Source organism: Perissodus microlepis, chromosome 14 (assembly GCF_051167445.1).
Source record: "Perissodus microlepis isolate ML-2025 ecotype Zambia chromosome 14, ASM5116744v1, whole genome shotgun sequence".
Taxonomy (NCBI): domain Eukaryota; kingdom Metazoa; phylum Chordata; class Actinopteri; order Cichliformes; family Cichlidae; genus Perissodus; species Perissodus microlepis.
Window position 1 is genome coordinate 37633835 of NC_140474.1, and position 22752 is coordinate 37656586.

The window sequence follows — 22752 nt, forward strand, 5'->3', positions numbered from 1 at the left end:
ACAGTTCCAGCTACAACATAATAGAAAGTTTAGCCGAATCAGCAGCTGCATCCATCCACTGTAACAAGGCAGCGTTTAACAATCTCCTCAGCTGCCTGGCAACAGCAGCCATGTTGTTAATACGAGTAATCAGGTAGCAGTTACAGAGAAAGCCAAAGATCCAAAGTAAGCAAACATGGAGGCAGAAAACAAACACAGGGGAAGCAAAAAGTCCCAAAACAGGTCAAAAGTCTCTAAACACGTCGAATAAACATCTACACAAATATGAGACAAGCTGAAATTACATGCATGAATCGCTGGAATACTTGACTACAGAAAATACTAAGTGGTGACATAATAGCACTTTGTCTTACATATATATCCATCCATCCATCCATCCATTCACTTCCGCTTATCCTTTTCAGGGTCGCTGGAGCCTATCCCAGCTGTCATAGGGCGAGAGGCGGGGTACACCCTGGACAGGTCGCCAGTCTGTCGCAGGGCCAACACACAGAGACAGACAACCATTCACACTCACATTCATTCACACCTAGTGGCAATTTGGATTATCCAATTAACCTATCCCCACAAGCTGCATGTCTTTAGACGGTGGGAGGAAGCCGGAGTACCCGGAGAGAACCCACGCAAACACGGGGAGAACATGCAAACTCCACACAGAAAGACCCCGGCCTGATGGTGGAATTGAACTCAGGACCTTCTTGCTGTGCGGCAACGGTGCTAACCACCGTGCCACCGTGCTGCCTGTCTTACATATATTACATATATAAATATGAATAAATATAAAAGTGGACAACAACATAATTGTATTCAGCCACTGCACAGAACTTTACGTTACAAAAAAGGGATGTGAAATAGAGACAACGGAGGTCGTGGCTCTTGTGAGAGTGAGAAGGTGCAGATTTCAGCAATTTCACACCTGCAAGTGAGAACAGGTGGCCATTACAGCTGGAAACACAAGACACCATCTGCTAATGAAGCTGGCCAGATAACAGCTGCTACTGTGGAAATGATCTACATGTCCTTTTGAGATACACGGTAACTCAAGGTTTTTACAGGCTTCATTAAAAAAAAAGTTACTCTATTTCTATGAAAATGAAATATTACAGATGCTGGGTTTTCTTTGGTGGTGGTGGTGGTGGTGGGGGGGGGGATTCATTTGTACTTGAAATGTACTTCATTCCTGCCTAATTTCGCAGTAAAGTGAGTAACAAAACTACTGTGTAACATAACTGTGAGAACCATTCCTTTTTGGCTTTGGACACATTGTCGTTGTGGGTCTACATTGAAGAATTAAAATATACAACTGCAGAGTCTTGGGTGGAAGTCCTGTATCTGATCCCCCACCCCACCCCCTCAAGAACTTGAGCGTGACATGATATTGATCCCAGTCAATAAAGAAAGGCCAAAATACTACTAATAATAACAACAATAAAAGGATAATTACATGAAATATTACATCAGACCAAGAGTTCCCTCTAAGTCTAAGTCTAAGTCATGTTTACTGGTGAGTTTTGTTTAAAGATGGAAAGAAGCAGTTGAGCATCATTACCACAGCCTAGCCATTTTAAAGCACATCTCTAACTGTACTTTCTTCTTTGGTTCATCTGTACAATGTCATAGTCTACTCTCTTGCCACAAGGCAGCAGCATTGATCTGCACTGAAATCCACCACCTCAGCAGCTTCATCCCATGCACACTTCACTCACAGGCAGCACTAATCTTTTTCTGTATAATTCCATTGATTTGATTCACCCAGGAAAAATGAAGAGATTTGAAGGTACCCCTCATGACAAGCAGTTAGCAGACAGTTTGTCTTTTTTAGCTTAAATTAATGGTTGTTAGCTTTGAATTAGAGCTTTGATGCGTTATCACCATATTGGGACGTTACAGTATGTTATGAGGAATCACTAAACAATGATTAAGAAGAATGTGAGTGTAATTACTTACACAGCTACACTGAAATATATACTGGTTTGGCGCCTTTTCCCACTTAGAGTTGCTCATGGGTCCTTACATAAGTAAGTTCAAGCACTTGCAGTATTTTGGGTCATTAATTTGAAACATTATAAAAATAAACTTTAGGGTTCAACAGGACATGAAAACTTCAAAACATTCATGATTCTTTGAGTGTCATCTCTCCCTCTTAATGTCTTTGATGTGATGAAAGTTCTTTAATTGACTGATTGAATGTGTGAAGTCAGCAGTATATTTATGGAACAGGCAGAAAAGATTAAGGGCTACAACTATATATTAAATTATTAGCAAAATAAGCAAAGGATGTTAAATGAATGTGTTTTTCAGCATTTCTTAATGAAATTTCACCTCCTTCACACTCTTAGTCTGCTATTTATTGTTTATGCTACATTTTGGACTACATTTCCCAGGAGCAGCGAACGTTCATCAGACGCGCGGTACAGCTTTGACTTTTACGTTTAAATTGACAGCAACTTCTAATTGGACTATATAGAAATTAGCAGTGGAGTAACTTACTTTGCAGTTCTTCTGACATCTTTTCAACGACTACATGAAGATATTTAACTCTTCAACATAGATCCTGAACATATTGTAAGTGCCTGTTACCTCTATTTTATTTTATTTTTTAAATCTTAGCAAAAGTAGCTGTTAAGTAGCTATTAGCAGCTAGGCTAACTCGGTAAACCAGAAAAAACAAGGTTTTGCTAAACAGAGTTTTAACTAATAACTTCTCACAGTTGAATTTGTGATTAATGAGGAAGGTGAGAGCTGAGAGAAGAAGGTCCCAGCTTTCAAAGAGCCTGAGCTGGAGCAAAGTGACACCAGCTGAAGCCTGTAATGGAAACTAAGCATTGTGTAAGACAGGGCTCTGCAGCTGTGGGGACGGGATATACAGGACATGGCCTTCCATGATCTCCTGACAAATAGAGACACAGCCTTGTTGGTCCGTTTAAGAAAGGCCTCACTTTCCAAAGAGAATTACTCTTTTCCCCTTATCAGAAGTCGCATTTGTTAATTTAATTAATCTTGAAGGTCTGTATTCATTTAATGAATTTGATGTATCAAAGGTGCGAAAGTACCGATACTCTTTACTTAACTGAAGATACTTAAAAAATACTTTGGTATATAGTGAAGTACTGATTCAACTTTTTCAAGAAGGTAATAAGTAGCTCTTTGAAGGATGTTTCTACCAGCTAATTTTGTACAAAGCTAACTGAACCTTGTGCTTTATTAATGTCATTATAAAATATTGTTATTAGTATTATTATTGTTTCTTTTACCTTTTCCCCAAACCCAAACAGAAAAATGAGTGTCATCGGGAGTTTGAGTGGGATTCAGCAGGTGGGGGAACCCAGAGATCAGGTGTAGTGGCTCAGTTTGGGGAAAAGGATCACAACTCGCATTCATTTCTATTGAGAACTCACACAGGTTATTTTTGTACAGGCTGAGATCAGCTAACCCGTGCTGCTGCTCCTCTCAGGTTTACTGCTTTTTGGGGATTTACACAACTGAATTCAACAACATTTAACCAAGTATTTCACCTTCTACACCACACATGTTGAACTCCAGGCCTCAAGGGCCGGTGTCCTGCAGGTTTTAGATGTGTCCTTGATCCAACGCAGCTGATTTAAATGGCTAAATGACCTCCTCAACATGTCTTGAAGTTCTCCAGAGGCCTGGTAATGAACTAGTCATTTGATTCAAGTGTGTTGACCCAGGGTGAGATCTAAAACCTGCAGGACACCGGCCCTCGAGGCCTGGAGTTTGACAGCCCTGCTCTACACTGACAGTATACTGTTTATACTGTCTGCATACGAGGCAAATGTACACATCATCAGCTTAAATTCAAATTCATCTCTGCTACACTTGGTCTAACCTAACTCTGACCATGAGCAATACAGCCACTGTGTACCAGTCCAACACATACACAGTAAAACTGTTTTTTTTTTTTATTGTTTATTTACCACAATACAGCAAGTTAACCTGTTTATCCTGCGCTAGACTGCTGGGTGTTTTCATACAACCACTGAATAACACAAAGTATACACTTCAGGATGTTTCACAATATTTGAAGAAAAAAAAAAATCAACTTCACACCATACGGATCCAATATCTGATTTAAAGCTGATGACATTACACCTAAGCTTTACATTTCCTGTTTATCAAATACCTTTAAATAGAACTTAGTTCTTCCTGTCTTTCTCCATCTCTGAGTAAATTTAGCTCTCATCTCCTTGTAAATACAGCGGCGGTACCTTTAGCTAACATGCACACTGTGCGACAGAGTACATAGAAACGGTTTGTGTAATTGCTGATATTTTTAGAGGTGTTAGAAACTTTGCATTTTAATTACCTGCCACTAGCGCTGCCACAAACGATTATTTTGATAGTCGACTAGTCTGCGATTATTTTTGCGATTAGTCGACTAATCAGATCATCATCCATTCAACGTAAAAGTACAGCTTATTGCACCAGCAGCATCTGCTCTTATATAACTATCATTAGCTTACAGCTTTAAGTGTTTAAGGTATGTGCTAACTAAAAATAAAGACAAGATGATAGTTTATTAAATTTTAATGAAATTTGCAGATTGTTTCAGTGAAGCTTAATAAACTCCTTGCTATCTAAAATATAACAGGACACCGGAGTAAACTCTCGAGCATCTCACACTTCTGATAATCAGCTGTCTGCTTGATGTTTATTCAGCTGTGTAAAAACTATAACTTTAATCTCAGCCAAACCGATTTACTCAGGAACAAATAAAATACTGAAAAAAGCCAAACAATAACATTTTTAAGTTATCTAAGTGACTCATATATGTTTAACCTGAGTAGCGAAAGACGGCGGTGGGTTTGAAAACGATTTGCCAGGAGTCCGGTGTTCTCACGGCTCTAGTGAGCCTTGCCCCCTGCTAGCTATCCAGCTAGTGGGTAACAGACGTCGGCGCGCTTTTGAAAATATGTGGTGTCTTGATAAACTGAGCAGATATTTGAGGTTTACACAGCTACATTCTCGCCTGAAAATATGTAAAACATTTATTTTGTGACCCAGAAAGAATAATAAGAGTAATATTAAAACTAACTAGCTGCCGCCATTGTTGGAAACGGAGCAGGGCCGCGATGGGCCGCACTATGAATTCTGGGACACAGCTTCTTCTTCTTCTTCTTTGGTGTTTAACGGCAGCTGGCATCCTTGTACATGCAGTGCTGCCATCTTCTGTTTCAGTCCGTTATTACACTCTTAAATCCTGCTACTTATTCCTGCGTCTTTTGGGATCTTACAAACGACGCGTCGACTATTAAATTAGTCGTCTGTGATTTTGATAGTCGACGGAATCGTGACTAGTCGACTAATCGTGGCAGCCCTACCTGCCACTTTAAAAGCCTTACTACTTTTGGCCTACTTTATCACCTCAGCCCTGTATAGCGCTTTTGATTAAGGATAAATTATCTTTGTGCCTCTTTCATCCCTTTCTGTGTGATAAGCACAGGTGATGGAAACACCAGTAGGATTGTCTTTTTATGTGTCATTGTTCCTTTCATTTAAGATGCACACATATGTTTGCTTTAAAAGAGGCATATGCAAAGTGCAGATACCAGAAAGTTCTTGAGTACAGTAACAGAGTATTTTTACTTTGTTACTTCCTGCCTCTGCCACTTCCAAATCAGGCCATTGATATGAACATACGAGCTTAAATATGCTTAAGAGTTTTTTTTGAGCTGTTTTTACAGAGAAGCATCTCCCTGTGGTTTGTGCACTCTGACATTTTCAGAAACCTGGTTACCTCATTAGTCTTTAAATGTAATCTAGTGTTGGTTACTGTGGCCAGTTTCTCCTGTTTTCCTGTTTGTGTTAGAAAGTCTTTCAACCCAATTTCAGCAGAGTTGAAATTGACTCTTTAAAGTAAAGAAAGGTACAGTACTGCACTTCTAGCAAATATTAATTCTATAAATCAACAGAGTAAATAGTTTAAGAAATCGTGGCCTCCTCCACCTCATTCCCTGCACACTATAAGTCAGACTCCCCTTTTTCAAATCTGAGTCAAATCCTCTCTGCGTTTCTCAGCCGTCTGCTTCCTGAAGCATGAAAATGGGTTGGAAACGGGAGCTAGGAAGTCCTGCCGTCCACCATAATGGATGCTGAATAAAAGTTTTGATTAGAAAGGGTTAACATTATTGTACATTTCTGAATCCTACTAAGCTGAAGCTAACAATCTCATATTTTAAAAACCGTACAGACATAATATCTGAAAAAAAGTCTAACTTGAGAGCTCCTGATGCTATAAGCTCCAATGCACAATGTTTTTTGGGGAAAAAAAGCTAGTGTCATGTGTTATTTAAACCAACACAAATATGGGCAGAAGGTTCAGGATGTCCTCGTCACAGTACAGAGGAATCAAACAGACGGACTACATTGTGCTCGACATGCTGTGTTGGTCTCAGACTCATGAATTGTTAGCCAAAAGCAGCATTTGCAAAGGTCACCTTTTAAACAGACAGTGGTATTTTAACACTAAGAAAGATAGCAGTGTTTTTCATCGTGGGATGCAGTATCAGTAACATGCTGAACTGGGTTTAATTAGTAGTTTTCTGTGTAAATTTCAATTAAAAGAAATGCATAAATCTTAATATATAAGTAAGCTGGGAGTTTATTTCATTTTATTGGACAATATTTTAATTGGCTGATTCTGTTATGTGTTGCTGATTTATCATTTGTATGTATTAAAACACAAACCCACATTAATTCAAACTACACTGTAACATTGATGCTGACAAAGCTGAGTGTTGTTTTTTTTTTTTTTTTTAAATGTCAGATTTTCCATTTGCAGTTCTGTTGTCTCACAATGGAGGACGCAGGAGCAACGGCAGGAAAACTGATGCCAGCAGCACTAAACATGATGGTGAACAGCAACAGCGGGCTGAGACAGACGAGCTCTCAGCAGGTGAGGATAGCTGTCCAATAGCAGCCCAAAACTTGTTTCTTTAAAAAATGGAAATCCAGAGAATAATTTTTAATATTTGTGTCCATTCAAAAATGATAGCAGACCCACCGGTGCATGAGTAACATGAATCAGTTATTAGACTGACTCGTTATTAGAGCCACATCTTTCAAAAAGGGTCCCGAAATCTTTGTTTTTGTCTCTTGATATGCATGTAATTCTTTCTAGTGGAAGGTTTGACATCCAATTTGGCTGCTCTTCCTTTCAGTGTGTTTTTAGATCCACTCCTTTGAAGGTATTATCTTGTGCCTCTACAATGCATGCTGTGTCTCCTTTAGGAGATGGTTTTGGTTTCAGTACGGCCCGATCGTGGATACAGGCAGTCTCCAGAGGCCCATTTGAGCCTGGAGAAAGCCTGCTTTGATGTTTGGAAGCATTAAATATTTCAGTGTGATCAGTCTTTTCCTCATTCACACAGTGTGTTACGTTAGTGACATTTTAAAAGGACTCTCATTTCTGGTAAGTGGACAGAGTGAAAAGGAAGCAAATCTGAAGAGTGGTTGAGATGGTTGTTCCGGTGTGGTCCGTCTTCCTGCACGACGATGCCACTGTGGCACGCGCTACTGTTCAGGTGTTGCCTTTGAATTTCCTCCCTCAGGTCCTTGAGGCTCGATGACTGTCTCAAACCGGGAAACAAACCCTTCACGTGAAGTTCAGGCCAGTTTAAAACAGAGGTGATGTTGCACAATGAAGGACCGTCGTGAAATCAACAAGCTTCACGGTAGCAGTCTAAAAATAGTAGCTGTGCTGGGATCTGTGTGAAGACAGTCGTTCATTAGGCTGTTCTTAATATTCTGTATGTGTAATTTTGATGCATTAGTGTCAGTAAGATTGTTCATCTCAGGCTGTTTTCCCACATGAACTCCTTACAGTGGCAGGAGAGTCATTGTCCAGAGTAGCCTTAGAGACTGGAAACACTCTGCTTTTGGTGAGGGAGGCAGGTCACATGATCATCACCTATTCACCGCACATTTCTCACATTCATGGTGTTGGACCGCATAGAGCCTCTGCTGGCAGGATCATGCTCCATTACATGGAGAGATGTGGATCTAGAAAAGTTCAGGGCTGAGGTGTATGTGTGAAAAATGCTTTGTAGATTGGGAGTGTTATTCTTCCTTAAAACATTTCACTGCGGACAAATTGTGCTTGTGTGTAAGGCAGGACAATATAGCCAAAAATATTTATCACGATATATATTTGAAAATTCGCGATAATGATATAGCTGACAATATAATTAATGCAAACAAAATACTTTACAAGTCCACAACTTAGTGCAAACACCCATCAATGTATTTTCACTTAAACAAGCAGCTGATGTAACAGTGCAAATGCAAATTCCTTGCTGACAGTTTAACCAAAAGGCATTTCCAGTGGAAATGGGCTGGCATATCCTCAGCATAACCATGTATAATATCCACACAAGTTAAAAAGAGCTGCTTTGCAACATGAAACGGCAGTGTGCCAAATAAAAAAAGTCAAATACGTATTTTTGGACCATAAGGCGCACTGTTGATTTTTGAGGAAAGTAAAGGATTTTAAGAGTGCCTTATAGTCCGAAAAACACAGTAATAACGACGGCCCGCTTGCATGCGCTACCAAAAAATGTGCTTTGTTGTGCATCTGATGGACGAAAGCCAAACCAGCTCAGGTTCATTCGTTTCATTCAACGATCCGCTTTCCCCCTTCTAATTCTCCGTCGCTGCCATGCGTTTTCGGCCATGTGCGTATGAAAACAAAGGCACTGAGCATGCGCATTTACCCATATTCTATCACAACATTTCATTTTCTTATCGTTGCCTAACATTATACCAGTATTACCGTGAACAGTATGATATGGCCCAGACCTACTTGTGTACATAGTCACTCTCCAGAGCAGGAGAAACTCCGCTAGGTTGATGTTTGAATGCATGAAAACATTTTAGTGTCATCAGTTTTTTTTTTTTTTTTTTTTTTTTTTTTCCTCATTGCAACAGATGGAATGTGCAAATGTAAATGAGGAGAACTCTCCACAGAAAAAGAAAAAGAAGGCCCCCTCTTTGGAGTCAGCCAATCCATTTGAGACTATAGCTGCAGGTATGCCAGTTATGCAAAAGTGTGAACGGTGTAGTGTTGTGTATGGTAACTTTTTGGTTACTTTAGTGGAAACAAAAGCAAACACACTTCTCTTTTTTTTTTTTTTTTCCTCTGGCTGGCAGCATGATGTCAAATTAGAGTGAGGCTGCTTCATAAACAGGATGTGATTGTGTTAAAAAACAGGATATAATTTATTGACCTTTCAGTGGAAGTGGTAAGACTCTTGATATTAAATGATAACAGCTCGCATCTTTTTGCTGCTCTGAAATGATGTCAGCAGATACGTGTCTTAGTGCAATTGTTCCATTAGTCATGCAGCCTGATTTTAAATTTCTGCAACGACACCTGCTTGTATTTATATACGTATCCACATTAAAAACATACTGAAAAAATGGTGAAATGACAGCTAAGCAAAGACATTTGCAGCACGCCTAACATGGACTTGCTTTCTTGTTGTGTTACAGGTGTGAGCAAGGTGCTGAGCGTGCTGGTTTCTGAGTTTGCTGAAACTTTAAGGTATTTACACAAGTCAAGACTGATTCTTTCCCATGATGCCAATTAAACATGGCTGATCAACATTTTCTCATGAAGAAGGGGAATGTAGTATTCTACCAGCACCAGCTTTATCCTGATGGGTGTGTACAAACCTTTGACTGTTACTGTAGCAGAACAGCACTGGATGTTTGGCAGGATCCAGATAAAAGAATATACCTTTGGTGCCTTTACCGCACCAAGTCCGTTCAAGTTTAGCCACAAGCAGCAGCTCATTACGTGACCTTTTAAAACGGGGATGTGATGCTGATTTCCATTCGAATAGAATCAGTGCTTTTGCAGCGATCGTGCCCGACCTTGGAGCTCGCCTCTGAAGGGACGAGAAAGACACAGTCTCGTCCGAGCAGTCAATTTTGGCCAGGTTACAGTCCAGGTGAACGGGCGAGTCGCACTGTTTGGGGAAACAATCAAATATGTCCTGGCCAAGACCACAACACGCGTGACTGTGCAATACCACATTTACCACACACAGAGGAGACAGAGGCAGAAATCTGTTATGAAACCTATACAAAACTTTAAATTGTGTTAACCTGTACCTGGAATTGACAGAAGGGCTTAACAGGGATCTGAAATTGCACCACCCAGTTTACTGAGTCAGACTTCCCTGAATTGACTGGCAGTAACTGGTGTAACAAAAACTTTGATGAACCAGGAAATTAAATGTTTGGATGTACCAAGAATAGAGCATAGAGTGTATAACGCAGGGGTGCCAAACTTACGGCCGGCAGGTCACATCTGACCTGTGATACAGTTATATCCGGCCCGCGAGATAATTTCATATGTCTGCTATTATGTGGGAGCCAAATCTTCAGCCCTGCTGAGAATCCATGCAGACAGAGGTGAGACTTTACTTTGATGGGCACACCATGTGGCCACACGCAAAGACTGACTGGAATCCAAACTCGTCCAGGTTTTAAGCTCATGTATGTTCTCCATAGCAGTAGCAAATCCATACAAGGCTTTTATGAAAACACTGAATAAAAATGGCTTCCTTTACAAAGACTAAAGTTACAGTTCAGTACTGAAAATGACATCAACTATATACAAAGTCTTTGATGACAGAGATGCAGAAATGTGTGCATGTAGCACAGAGCCATGGCTCAGTGTCAAAATGAGTCTCAGCGGCTGAATGTGCACGTGAAGCCATTTATAATTCTTGTTTGATCTGCTGCTCACCACAAACACAAATGTTGGACTTTTAACTGTATTTTCGTAAGTTTTAAGGCTTTTGCTACTAATAAAAGCCTCCACTTCATACTGCACAAATTCATTTAACAGTGAAATGAAAGAAAAGCTTGTTTTTAACTTTCCACCACGGTTTTTTATAACTAGACTTAATAAAGTAATTCTGTAATATCATGTAGAAAAACGGCTAAACATGTAACTTGACACTGACAGAAAGAGTTTCACTGGTCCAGCCCACTTAAGATCAAAGCGGGCCGTATGTGTCCCGCTTAACAATGAAATTAGGGACACGGACTGATATAAAATGTCTAATTTGAAGGTAAAAATGTGACTGAGGAAGAGGAACTTAGCTTAGAGCTCAGAGAAGCAAGTAAATTTATCATAAATGACAAATGTCACGGAAGTGAAGCATTTCATCCTGTTCCAGTCTAAACCAAAATTATTGCTGGCTTAAAACAACTGATTACTTTTTGTTGTTGCACAGCTTCACGGTCAGTGTTTGTCCACTGTTGTAGGGAGAGAGCTGCTGCAGACACCTCACAGATAAAGGAGCTGGAGGCCATTTTGGCTGAAGCACGAAACCTGGAAGGTCACCTCACAGAGAAGAAGAAACATCTGAAGGAAACACTGGCTCTTATTTCTGATAAACTGGAAGGTTAGTGTGCTGCCTGCTCTGTCACCTGTGTGAGGTAGCACACCTTTTTGTTTGACTTTGTGAACACCTTTGTTTGTGTGGTGTACTTATTCATTTACTAAAGTAGAACCGGATTCTAAGATTTGTTCTTTCCCAGTGTTCTTTGCTGCTGTTCAAGTACATGTAAGAAATATGTTATTGTTCTGGGTTTGAGTCAAATGTGTCCTTAGTCCAACATAATGGTCAATGACAATTTGATTATTGAAGGTTTACAATTCAGTTCGTTGTAAAACTCATCTGACCAAATGCATCATTATAAAATATCTATTTCAGAATTTTCTTCACAGCATAAAAGTGCAAAAAAAAAAAAAAAGCATAAATGAAATTTAATTTAACCTCATGACTGTTTATAAAAAAAACAACAAAAAAAACAAACCCTGTACACAAAACTTTGCAGGGTTTATCCTCGTCAAAGCAAAATGCTGCAATAGTGCAGTTTTGTTTTCTGCGTTTTGATCTTAGGGTGCCCCCAAGCATTTCTTATGAGAATAAATGTTGTTACCAGGTGTTTAAATGCAGCTTTATTTATTGACAGAAGGCTCAGTGACTCGTGAATGTTTCTGAAATTGTACATTTTAAAGTCACAGAGGTTTCTCCAAAATGTGTTCTGTGTTAATTTGTGCATTACCTTAACAGTATCATAAAATCAGTTTTACTTTTTTTATAGCAATGCATGAAATGGCAGATATTAAAAAACCCCTCACGACTTTCATTTACAGATAGCTGAGGAAAAACAATAGAAACAAAGGATTTTATTTCAACACAGATTATATCGACACCTAATAAAACCTTAAGTCTGAAAAAAGGCATGTATGCTTTAACATATCACTATGCCATGAAAATAAAGGAATTCTTTAAATGAGGGTCTTTGCTTTTAAGTCAACATGTACACAGTGTAGGTGTGTCCCCGTGAAGTCACATGTACATCCATCAGACGTCTAAGCCGTGGCATTGAATGTCCCGTGGAAGCCATAGGGGATGTTGACAGGTACCACCGCCCTGCCCAGCTCCTCGAATGTCTTGGCATCTAACACCAGAAGGAATGTACTCTTATCCTGGAGAGAACAGAGACATGGGTAAAGAAGTACTTGGTGTACAAGACAGTGTAGAAAACACAACGGCACGATCTCCAAGCTCGTGCTCAGCCATGTTTTACATTTGTATGAGGAAACTGTATCTATAAAGAGTACCCTGTCCAAAATGGCTGAGCCTGACTAACCTCGTCTGGAGTGATGACCACAGACATGATGACACCATCATCCTCCTCTGTAGCATTAGGAGAGGGAACAAAGACCGGCTCAGATGGATACTGACCAGGATGTTCCCACACCTGTGAGGGAACATTTACACACCAGGGCTGTCACAATATCACATTTATATCACATTCATGATGATAAAAGAAAAATCACAATAACAATGCTATCTCAATACCTGTGGGACAGTCCTCTCTAACTTTGTTTACTGTTTGTTAACTCCATATTACCCACATTTTTTTATGGATTGTCTTCAGTCTTATACTAGTTATATACCAGGCCTCCCCTGAGGCCTGGTATATAACTAAGGCCTGTTGTTTTTCAATACAACATTATATAATTTCACAATGACACAAAAAGTTACTACATATACATACTACAATATACTACAATAATATACTACACTAAATTTCTATATTACCAAGGCTGACATCAGCATAAAACGCTTTAATATAACCCTTTCCCCTTTGGGGTGAGTTGCGCTCTCTGTGAATGAACTAAAATAGAAACAGATATAATTGGTTCTATCTGGAAACTGTTGATTTCAGTTGTGGGGGTTAACTTGTTCTACAGATTGGAAATGCGAGCTCTCTTTTCTTTGCTCCAATAAAACAACATGCCTTCATGCGTTTTCCGTGGAGATCCATCTTAATCAGCGTGTCCCCTACAAGGTGTCTAAAGCCACAGCCATAGAAGTAGCGGTAGGGATGGGTGTTGAATTTGTGATAGTTGATCTGAGGAAACTCCAGACCTCCGTATTCATGGAGATCCTCCCCATGGAGGTCCTCATGAGTACAGAACACCTGCACAGGTTTAAAAAACAAAAAACAAAAAAAGCAACACAGGTAATCACTGAGATTCAGGTAGTGAAAGTGCTATTAAAATGTCAACATGTAGCAAAGTCCAATTAAGCGTTTATATATAAGAGACTGTAGACTGTAAAATCCTACTGTTTTTGCGGGATATTTACATTAAAAAACTGAAACTATAAGAATGGTTGTAGTAACATGTTGATACATGTATGGTAATCATGCTATTTGCCCTACCTTGTTCTTGGCAATTCTTACAGAAGTAGCTATGCTGTTCGGCTGGGTAATCAAGTTCTGGTTGTAGGGTGTGTCAGGGCCCACATTGAGAGGCAGCACAAATCGCCGGGGGAAGGCTCTACTCAAGGTGTTGTACACCTGACGAGGAAGATCTTGTTAACTTCAACAATAGGGCTGCCACAAAAGATTATTTTGATAGTCGACTAGTCACCGATTATTTTTGCGATTAGTCAACTAATCAGATCATCATCCATTCAACGTAAAACGTACAGCTTATTGCACCAGCAGCATCTGCTCTTATATAACTATCATTAGCTTACAGCTTTAAGTGTTTAAGGTATGTGCTAACTAAAAATAAAGACAAGATGATAGTTTATTAATTTTTAATGACATCTGCAGATTGTTTCAGTGAAGTTTAATAAACTCAGCCGTCTGCTCCTTGCTATCTAAAATATAACGGGACACCGGAGTATATTATCGAGCATCTCACACTTCTGATAATCAGCTGTCTGCTTGACGTTTATTCAGCTGTGTAAAAACTATAACTTTAATCTCAGCCAAACCGATTTACTCAGGAACAAATAAAATACTGAAAAAAGCCAAACAATAACATTTTTAAGTTATCTAAGTGACTTGTATATCGTGTTTAACCTGAGTAGCGAAAGACGGCGCTGGGTTTGAAAACGATTTGCCAGGAGTCCGGTGTTCTCACGGGCTCTAGTGAGCCTTGCCCCCGGCTAGCTATCCAGCTAGTGGGTAACAGACGTGTCCGAAAACGTCGGCGCGCTTTTGAAAATATGTGGTGTCTTGATAAACTGAGCAGATATTTGAAGTTTACACAGCAACATTCCCGCCTGAAAATATGTTAAACGTTTATTTTGTGACCCAGAAAGAATAATAAGAGTAATATTAAAACTAACTAGCTGCCGCCATTGTTGGAAACTAGTGATGTTCGATTCGTGAACGAATCGTTCAATACTCGAGAATCACTTTACTGACTCGTGAATCATGATTCACAAGCCCAACTGACTCACTGACTCATCCCTGTTGCTGTTAGCAAACGAATTCCATTAGTAGAAATATATCTGGCTTATAATTAAAATTGTGTGGGGGGGGGGGAAAACAACAGCCAGTTTCTTAACAAAAGCATTTCTGCTCTGAACTGGAAGAAAAAACCTTGAGTAGAGGCTCACATCAAGAAAATAGCTCCTCGGTTCAAAGTAGCATCGCTCTGCTAACATGCTAACAGCACATTTGAGCTACTCACCCCCTCCCTTCCTGTGCTGAATCGTAAGCGTAAGCGAATCACTCAGGACTCGCTCACCCCCTCCCTCCTGTGCTGAATCATAGAGCGAGCGAACGAATCACTCACTCACTCACCCCGTCCCTCCTGGCTCACAGCTTCTTCCTCTTCTTGGTTGGCAATGAATGGCAATGTTAAGGCGCATTACCGCCCCCTGGCTCACAGCTCAGTGGACATTTAGATGAGAAAATAAATATTTAACACATTTAAGGAAAATACTAATAAAATACAAATAAACAAAATAAATGTTTATTAAACAATTTTGATAGGAAATTGCTTAATTTTAGAAATGTGTTTGCTCTTTTTTGCTCTATAAAATAGTTGTTTTTTTTAGAATCATTCATCTTAGCAGTGGGATTTACATGAAAAGAGAAACAAATTAAGTTTGAGTGAAAATGTAAATTTTTTGCACTCTCTGGTCGACTGACTCAGTGAATCAAATGACTCACAAAAGCCGATTCACTTTGGTGAGTGACTCATTAAAACTCGATTCAGTAAAAAGAATCAAATTTACCATCACTATTGGAAACTGAGCAGGGCCGCAATGGGTCACGCTATGAATTCTGGGACAGTTTCTTCTTCTTCGGGGTTTAACGGCAGCTGGCATCCTTGTACATGCAGTGCTGCCATCTTCTGTTTCAGTCCGTTATTACACTCTTAAATCCTACTACTTATTCCTGCGTCTTTTGGGATCTTACAAAGCTTCACGACGCGTCGACTATTAAATTAGTCGTCGACAATTTTGATAGTCGACGTTATCGTAACTAGTCGACTAATTGTGACAGCCCTATTCAACAAGCAATCTTTTCTTCAGATAAACCAAAAGCAGCATAATAATTTTCCATAAACTGCACAGGAAAGTCAGTAATGAGCTTTACTTAACTAACTTACCTCATCAAGAGCTTCTCCAGACTTGCGCATGTTCTGGATGTTGTAGTTTGTGATTGCCTGGCCATCATCTGATGCACACAAATCTATGATCAAGAATCCATCCTCCTCATATGCATTGATCTGATGGAAGGTTGATAGTGGCTTTGCAAGATACTTGAGGGAGCTTACCTGAAACACAAAAACAACAATGGAAATGCACTGTGGCACTGTTTACATTCATTGATTACATAATAGTTCATATTAAAATAATTTTACTTAATATTTAAATTAATCTGAGTTTTTTCACCTTTCTAATGGTTCCAAAATTTAGAAAAAAAAATGTAACAAACCATCTTAAGTTACTAAATGTTCAAATGGAAATCGTCACTTGAAACTTTAGCATTTGCAACATTTATGGAAAGCAGATATCATCTCTAATAGTCATAATGAGAGGTTTCACATCACAGGTCTTCACATAAGTTTCCAACCCACTACACCCATGGTGTCACAGCTGTCACAACCAAAGAAAGCAACGGAAACACTTAACCAAAGCTGAACTACTTAACTCTAAACACAGTGAAACACAGGAAAAAACAACATAGCTAACATTTTATCTAACATTCACAAGCGTAGCTACTGTAAAGGTCAATCAGGAACTAATATTACAGGCTAGAGCAGAGCACCAGGTGTCAAGTGGAAATTGGCATTCCTTTTGCAAGTTTCACTCATACTACAATGTAGGGCTGGACAACTATGGCCAAAACTATTATCACAATTATTATGATCTATATTCAGATCACAGTTATTAGTTACGATTATTCATTGATTTTTAATGACAAAAACAATAAAGTTGTGTTTTTACGTCTTCACATTTCTACAAATCTTTGCGTCCAAAGATATCTTTATTTTTAATATATCTCTTGAAGAAAAATTATGACACTAATCACCTTTACATTGTGCTACATTCCTGCAAATTATTCTTTACGAATGCACCTTTACGGAAAAATGTGTTTATTCACTTGGCCTTAGTGCGTCTCCTAAAAGCTAAGTATAAAGTCTTTCACTAAATTCCTCAGCTGTGACATTTTCCCTGCGATGTGTTGCAGTTTTTTCACTTTAGAAAAATATATGTAGTAGGTAGGGGATGACATTATTTGTCCAGTGTGTTGTTTGGTGTTTTCAGTACGTCTTTGTGAGCTGGATGAATCTGCTTACATGATTTTGGAAGATTGACACTAGCAACCACTGCATTGTCTTTCTTGGGGTTAATGCATTAATTGCACCATCCCATTGCACTCACACCCATCACGAAGAAGTGCTTCGAGAGGCTCGTCATGAGGCACATTAAGAGCGGGCTGCTACCATGCTTTTCCGGCTTCACCACATCCCAGAAGATGCCGTGAAGCAGCCTCAGGTCACTGTCATAAGGTTTCCACCCGCAGACCGGCCAAACTGAGCGAGCAAATCAAGAACTGCACTCAGATGTGTCACTTCCGCCAACCACTCAGCTTTCCTAGACAGTTCTCAGCTATACTAGATAGCGTATCCTCACAATATGACTTCATCTGCCACCAGGCTGTCATCATTCGAGGCCTCCCCTGGCTATTAACCACCAGTCTTAAACACAACTGAAAGTGAGCTCTCTGTTCCTTCTGACCTCCACCATATTTGCCATTGCCGCCACCTTTGAAAGTCCGCCCAAGCTTCTCTGGCCAATTGTAAACATACATCCTGCCAACTAGGTCAAAAGATGTGGTTGTCCGCTAACAGCATTCCATTATGTACTGAATCAAAAAAGGTTCTCTCCAAATTTCATTTGTCCCATGATCAGTCTTGTTTCTGCTTACCTAAATTTTCCCAGAAATATGAAGATTCATAATGTCTGAGGTCCACGAACCAGCTGCTCCTGGAGATTCTGTTATCCAGGTTTATAACCAAAGGCAATAGAGCCTGTGGTGGCTCCTAATCTTTCAATAACTTACCTTTTCACACTGGAGCTGTCCAGTCTCTCAATCATTTTAAAACACTTTGAAAACCCATTTGTTCTTGCTTGCTTTTAGGTTTAGTTGAACAGAATACTGTGATTTTCATGCAATTAATTCTCTTCTCGTTTGGCTCTCAGCGAAGGCGGTCGCACTTTTTCTCCTCTCCTCTCCTCTCCTCTCCCTTATCTTCCCTGTTTAGCTCCTCGTGTCCTTGTCTTGTCTCGTGTTTTTTATTACTTTTCCCTGGAACATTCTCTCACAGTCTGTTCTCTAAAACCTAAAAGAATTATGGATTTGATCAACTGGTCCCTAAATGCAATTGACACCCCTTTCTCAACGAGAAGTCTGGGCTTGGGTGAGCCTGAGTGCTGAAGATATCTACCTATTCGAAACCATGGTAACAGGGTTCTGGCGGATCGGAGCTGGCTTGGCCCTGACTTATCGAAGAATTAAGAAAGCGGAACTGGCTGTTCAAACCCCCACAAGGCTGCCCGCTGGGATTGGAACGATGGGAGAGGCGTGAGTTTCTCAAAATGGGCTCATTGAGTCAGCACGGATAAGATCTTGGAGAGGCTACGGCTGCTGTGAATAGTCAGAATAAGATCTCTGAGTGCAGACTGGATACATCTCGGAAGGGCTAGCTCGGAATAAGATCTCTGGGCGCAAATTGGATGACATCTCGGGGAGGCACACTGCCGTGAATTCTCAGAAATCGGCTCCTTGAGCACAAGAAATGACAACATCACAGAACGCAAGTATGGCGAAGCTCGCGGCTCTCCAACGGGAGATTGAGAGACCAGTGTTGGACTGTAGAACTGCTTTGAAATTCATATGAGCTGTTCGCACTAAAGTAAAAAGCACCATCACTTCATGCGGATACCCCTTGGCGCCAGTGGCGGTCTCGAGGCTGGAGCCGAAAAACAACACCCTGATAACGACTGTGTTTAGTCTGTTCCTTCCCATTCCATGCAAGGCCACCTGGGTTGGCTGGTAGACTGTTTACTTAGCCTAGCAGGGCGAAGGACACTGTCTCAGCTGAACTATGGACACGCACACACAAACACTGATAAGCACACACTCATCCCCCTCCCTTTCCAAACGCCTTCGATGCTTGTTTCCTGCGGGGGAACACGGCGGGTCTGTGTGCCGCGCTGGAATGGTAGCGCTGTGCAGGGCGGCTGCTGTGTTTGCTTCGGATTACTCCTCACCCCCCACCCAATCCTGTGGCTTGTCATGTCTTTGACAAAGTTGTGCTGTGGACATTTAGGTGCTTTTTTTTGTGCAGAGGAGTTTTTTGTTTCCTGTTCTCATGCTGTCCTACCATGGAAGCACAGCATGAGTAGAGGTCTCTTTTTTTTCCTCTTGTACTTTCCCATTGTAGTGTACATTTCAGTGTTTTTCTGTAACGCTACCGATCTCCGACTTGTATCCCCATGTAATGTCTGTGTTGTGTGTGTGTAAGGTTGGGGGGGTCCCATTTCACTGCAGGGCAACCTGCATGTGGCGAATAAAGCTTTGATTGATTGATTAAAGTTTTATTTACTTGTTTTATTAGATTTTTTTGTTGATATTTATTGTTACTTTAGCAAGTGTTTTTATACAGTGTATATTTTATATAACTTGCACAGCACTTTGGTCAATAGAGGTTGTTTCAAAATGTGGTATATAAATAAACTTTGACTTGAATTGATGTTCATGTTTCCCATATCAAACCTGTCCACACCCGTCCATTGGGAACCAGTATCATCGCCGTAAATTTGTAAAACTTTAGTTGCAATATTTTCACTGTAAATAAATTCACTGTTATATTTTAAGAGTTTTAGTCTTTTAGTTTTTAGTTTCCACTTAAATCCTGCTGTTGGGGCTAGGTGACACCATATGGGCACTGGAGTTAGAGATTTGGCTGCACTGACTAACAAGTGCCCCAATACATATGGAGCATTTCTTAAATAAATAATATAGCCTAGAATAAGGTATTCAGAAAAACTTTAGGCTTCTGTTTGGTGGGGGAAATTATATGTCTTTGGTGTTACTCACCACTTAAAAGCACTTGAGTGTCTTTGTGAATTACACCCATGCAATTTATAGGTGCAGCTTAATGTTGTTTGAAAATGTTGTACTCCATCTTCTTGCTAAATATGGAATCTATATTGGTACTTATTCAATTTGAGCACTCAAAATACGTTTTATGTATGTTCACACAGAGCTGTAGTCTATTGACCAAGTGCTTTGTGGAACATTTAAGCCATACTCTGAGTGGGGCAAATTCAAGGGCAACTTCTGATCAGTGCATGGGATTATGATGCATGTGAATACATGGATTTACAGAGTTGGTTACAGAATGGCAAAAAGCAGTAAAGATAAACTCTGTTAGAGTTAGAGTCCTACCTTCCCAGTGTGTTTGTGGATCAGATGGAAGATTGTGTTGAGTTTCGGGTCCCAGAATAAGCCATCACTGATACTTTTTCTTCGTAGCTTGCCTGTCATAATCTTCAGCAGGTCCAGCTTGATGGGCTGTTCAATGAACACCACGTAGTTCTCAGACATTGCTATAACGAAATAAGAAGAAGTTTCTATTTATGATTCTTTGCAGCGGGACTCAGCTCCAGTAAGACTATAGGACTATAAGAAAACCAATGATTGAAATCATTTTCATTCCATACATCACCTCAGAGTACCACTCCATTGTGATACCTGTGCTTTTTTTATTCCCAAATTCAAGATGTGCATGCTTCACTGCATGAGACTTTTTGCTCACCAAAGCTGTGATAGTATGAAGGTTTGGTCTTGTCCACTGAAGGAATCGAGCACAGCACTGTGGCTCCCTCCAGGGTTTCATCTTCTGTTTTCTTGGTTGGTGGCACTTGGATAATGTTGTAGTATGATCCTGTCATGCCAGATACTGTTAGATCTTTGATCCGTAACCTGTAGTGTGGAAATGGATCTGATGTTTCTTAAATACCTTTCGAGGTGTAGGAATTTCCCATGTTGTATGTCGTACCATCAGGCTCGGTATGAGGGTGTGCTGTGGCTCCATTCACAGCAATGAATTTGCTCCAGTCCACCTAATACAAACAAATGCAATGGCACAAAAGGTTTGCAGTTTTTATTGCTTCTATACCTACTTTTACAGTTTGATACATGTGCCACTAAAACTTCAGCTGCACGTATATCATTACACTTATGGTACCTTTTCAGTCTCCAGTGTGTCAGGGTCCACCTTGTGCATGATGTTGGTTTCTGTACTGACATAATAGTCACCTTTGTAGGTCACAAAACTCACATTGGCATTGTCTGTGGGCTCTAGAGGGAAAGAAAGCTTTGAATTACTTATTCTATAGCAAGTGCATCAACAGGCTGCTTTGTCTTCAAGATACTCACTGTGTGATTCAAATCTTGACAGGAAGCGCTGGAAGACATTTTTACAGGGGTCCGGCATGGTTACAGTCCCAAACTCAGATATCGCAATGCGATTGTGCTCCTTGTTGGTCTGGTAGCTGTCGCTGGACAGGAAGCGGCTTTTGTAAGTCACTTGCCCATTTGATATTTTGAACTGGTGCAGGAGAGCCATGCCATCAACCCAGTGGTTAAATCTGTAGAGAAACAGATGCAATGCAGAGCGGAGTGAGCTTCATGATGTCTGAAGCGAATGGATAAACACACAAAGATGCAGCACTCACTTGTGGTTTCCGATCTCAAACTTTCCGGGCCCATTTCTCAGGAAGTTTCCTTTGATCCATTCTGGGATTGTACCAATGATCTGGGTGCTGATGGGCCTGGGGGTGTCCTCCACTGAGCTCACAATCTTCTCGATAGAAGGTAGACCGCGTACATTTGTGTAATGATTGATGTTCTTCACAGACTTAGATTTTTTGAGTGCTGTTGGAAAAAAACATAATCAGAAAGGACATTGCTATAATTTAAGTAAAATAATGTTAGTGTGTGCAGCTAGTAGCATTTAATGTTTACCTGAAGTATTCTTTTTCTGATGTTTGACAGTATCCATGGCTGTGGTTAAGCCTTCTGTAGCTTAGTCTCTCTTCTGAGATGCTGCTGGTTCGTACGCTGACTCCTGATTTTATACTGTCCTTCTGACACGTACCATAGAAACAGCAAAAAGGATGCAATCAGACATTTCATGCTTGTTTAACTCTGTGCAAAACAGAAGCAAATGGCAATCAAAAATGTAAGCAGTAACAGATGATCACTTTATCTGACTGGAAAAAACAGCAAATAACCGTGTCCAGTCTTTCAAATCATTCCTTTGACTCCTTTAGTTAAGCTTAATATGCATGGTTATATATAGCATGGTGAAACCAGATGAACTTGGATGAGTGGCTTAGAGGGATGATTTTTTTAAACAGATGCACATAATCAATCTGCATATGAAAATACTTTCTTTCTTAAAGGGGTCTTTTACATTTGGGTTTTTCTTAAGCACAAATAAAAAGAGCGTCTGTTGTGTTCTTGTCACGTATCATGTTTCACTAATGTACTCAAAAGAATCAGCCATGAACAGGATGACTCTGCTTTTTCTGGTTTCAGTAAAGGCACTGTGAGTGTCACTGATGGAAGTTCATTTGGTTCCTCACAAAGCTAGCAGACTTGTAGGTTTCCTGTATTCTGACACCTGATATTAAATGCATTCTCTTTTCTTAAATTTGCTGTTAATCAGCTTTAAGTTTTACATTTGAAGATGATGCTTTTAAAGTTTTAATGTAGAAAACTTACTGTACTGCAGTAGGTACTGCACCTGTAGCTCCTTACTAGGAGGAAAACATATTAACCAACATCAATCCACATTCTCCTTTCAGTTCA

At 40.1% G+C, this 22752-nt stretch overlaps 2 protein-coding genes across 3 annotated transcripts; one reads left to right on the plus strand and one right to left on the minus strand.

The window, feature by feature from the left end:
• Window positions 1-2420: 2420 nt before the first annotated feature.
• Window positions 2421-12336, plus strand: tex12 (testis expressed 12). 2 transcript variants are annotated; one of them, XM_084951637.1, is made up of 5 exons: window positions 2421-2565; window positions 6788-6916; window positions 8947-9046; window positions 9511-9562; window positions 11299-12336. In XM_084951637.1, the coding sequence occupies exons 2-5, from the start codon at window positions 6818-6820 to the stop codon at window positions 11441-11443; spliced, it is 396 nt and encodes a 131-aa protein (XP_084807763.1). In that variant the 5' UTR covers window positions 2421-2565; window positions 6788-6817; the 3' UTR covers window positions 11444-12336. The 2 variants fall into 2 exon arrangements, with proteins under 2 accessions (XP_084807763.1, XP_084807764.1); XM_084951638.1 differs by having other exon boundaries at window positions 6803-6916; window positions 11299-12335.
• A 34-nt stretch (window positions 12337-12370) lies between these two features.
• Window positions 12371-22072, minus strand: LOC146374387 (carotenoid-cleaving dioxygenase, mitochondrial-like). Its single transcript, XM_084951635.1, has 12 exons — window positions 21904-22072; window positions 21615-21813; window positions 21316-21527; window positions 21125-21237; window positions 20897-20999; window positions 20693-20821; window positions 20323-20483; window positions 15971-16138; window positions 13777-13914; window positions 13351-13533; window positions 12697-12807; window positions 12371-12532 (listed from the first exon to the last, which is right to left on the minus strand). The coding sequence occupies exons 1-12, from the start codon at window positions 21938-21940 to the stop codon at window positions 12416-12418; spliced, it is 1671 nt and encodes a 556-aa protein (XP_084807761.1). The 5' UTR covers window positions 21941-22072; the 3' UTR covers window positions 12371-12415.
• Between the last annotated feature and the right edge of the window lie 680 nt (window positions 22073-22752).

Coding starts and splice junctions, on each gene's coding strand:
- tex12 (XM_084951637.1), top strand. CDS start 6,818: ATGGAGGACGCAGGAGCAACGGCAGGAAAACTGATGCCAGCAGCACTA. Junction 6,917..8,946: donor GACAGACGAGCTCTCAGCAG/GTGAGGATAGCT, acceptor TCATTGCAACAG/ATGGAATGTGCAAATGTAAA. Junction 9,047..9,510: donor ATTTGAGACTATAGCTGCAG/GTATGCCAGTTA, acceptor GTTGTGTTACAG/GTGTGAGCAAGGTGCTGAGC.
- LOC146374387 (XM_084951635.1), bottom strand. CDS start 21,940: ATGGATACTGTCAAACATCAGAAAAAGAATACTTCAG. Junction 16,139..20,322: donor TCCACAAACACACTGGGAAG/GTAGGACTCTAA, acceptor TTTGTGTTTCAG/GTAAGCTCCCTCAAGTATCT. Junction 12,808..13,350: donor TCCACGGAAAACGCATGAAG/GCATGTTGTTTT, acceptor GTTCCCTCACAG/GTGTGGGAACATCCTGGTCA.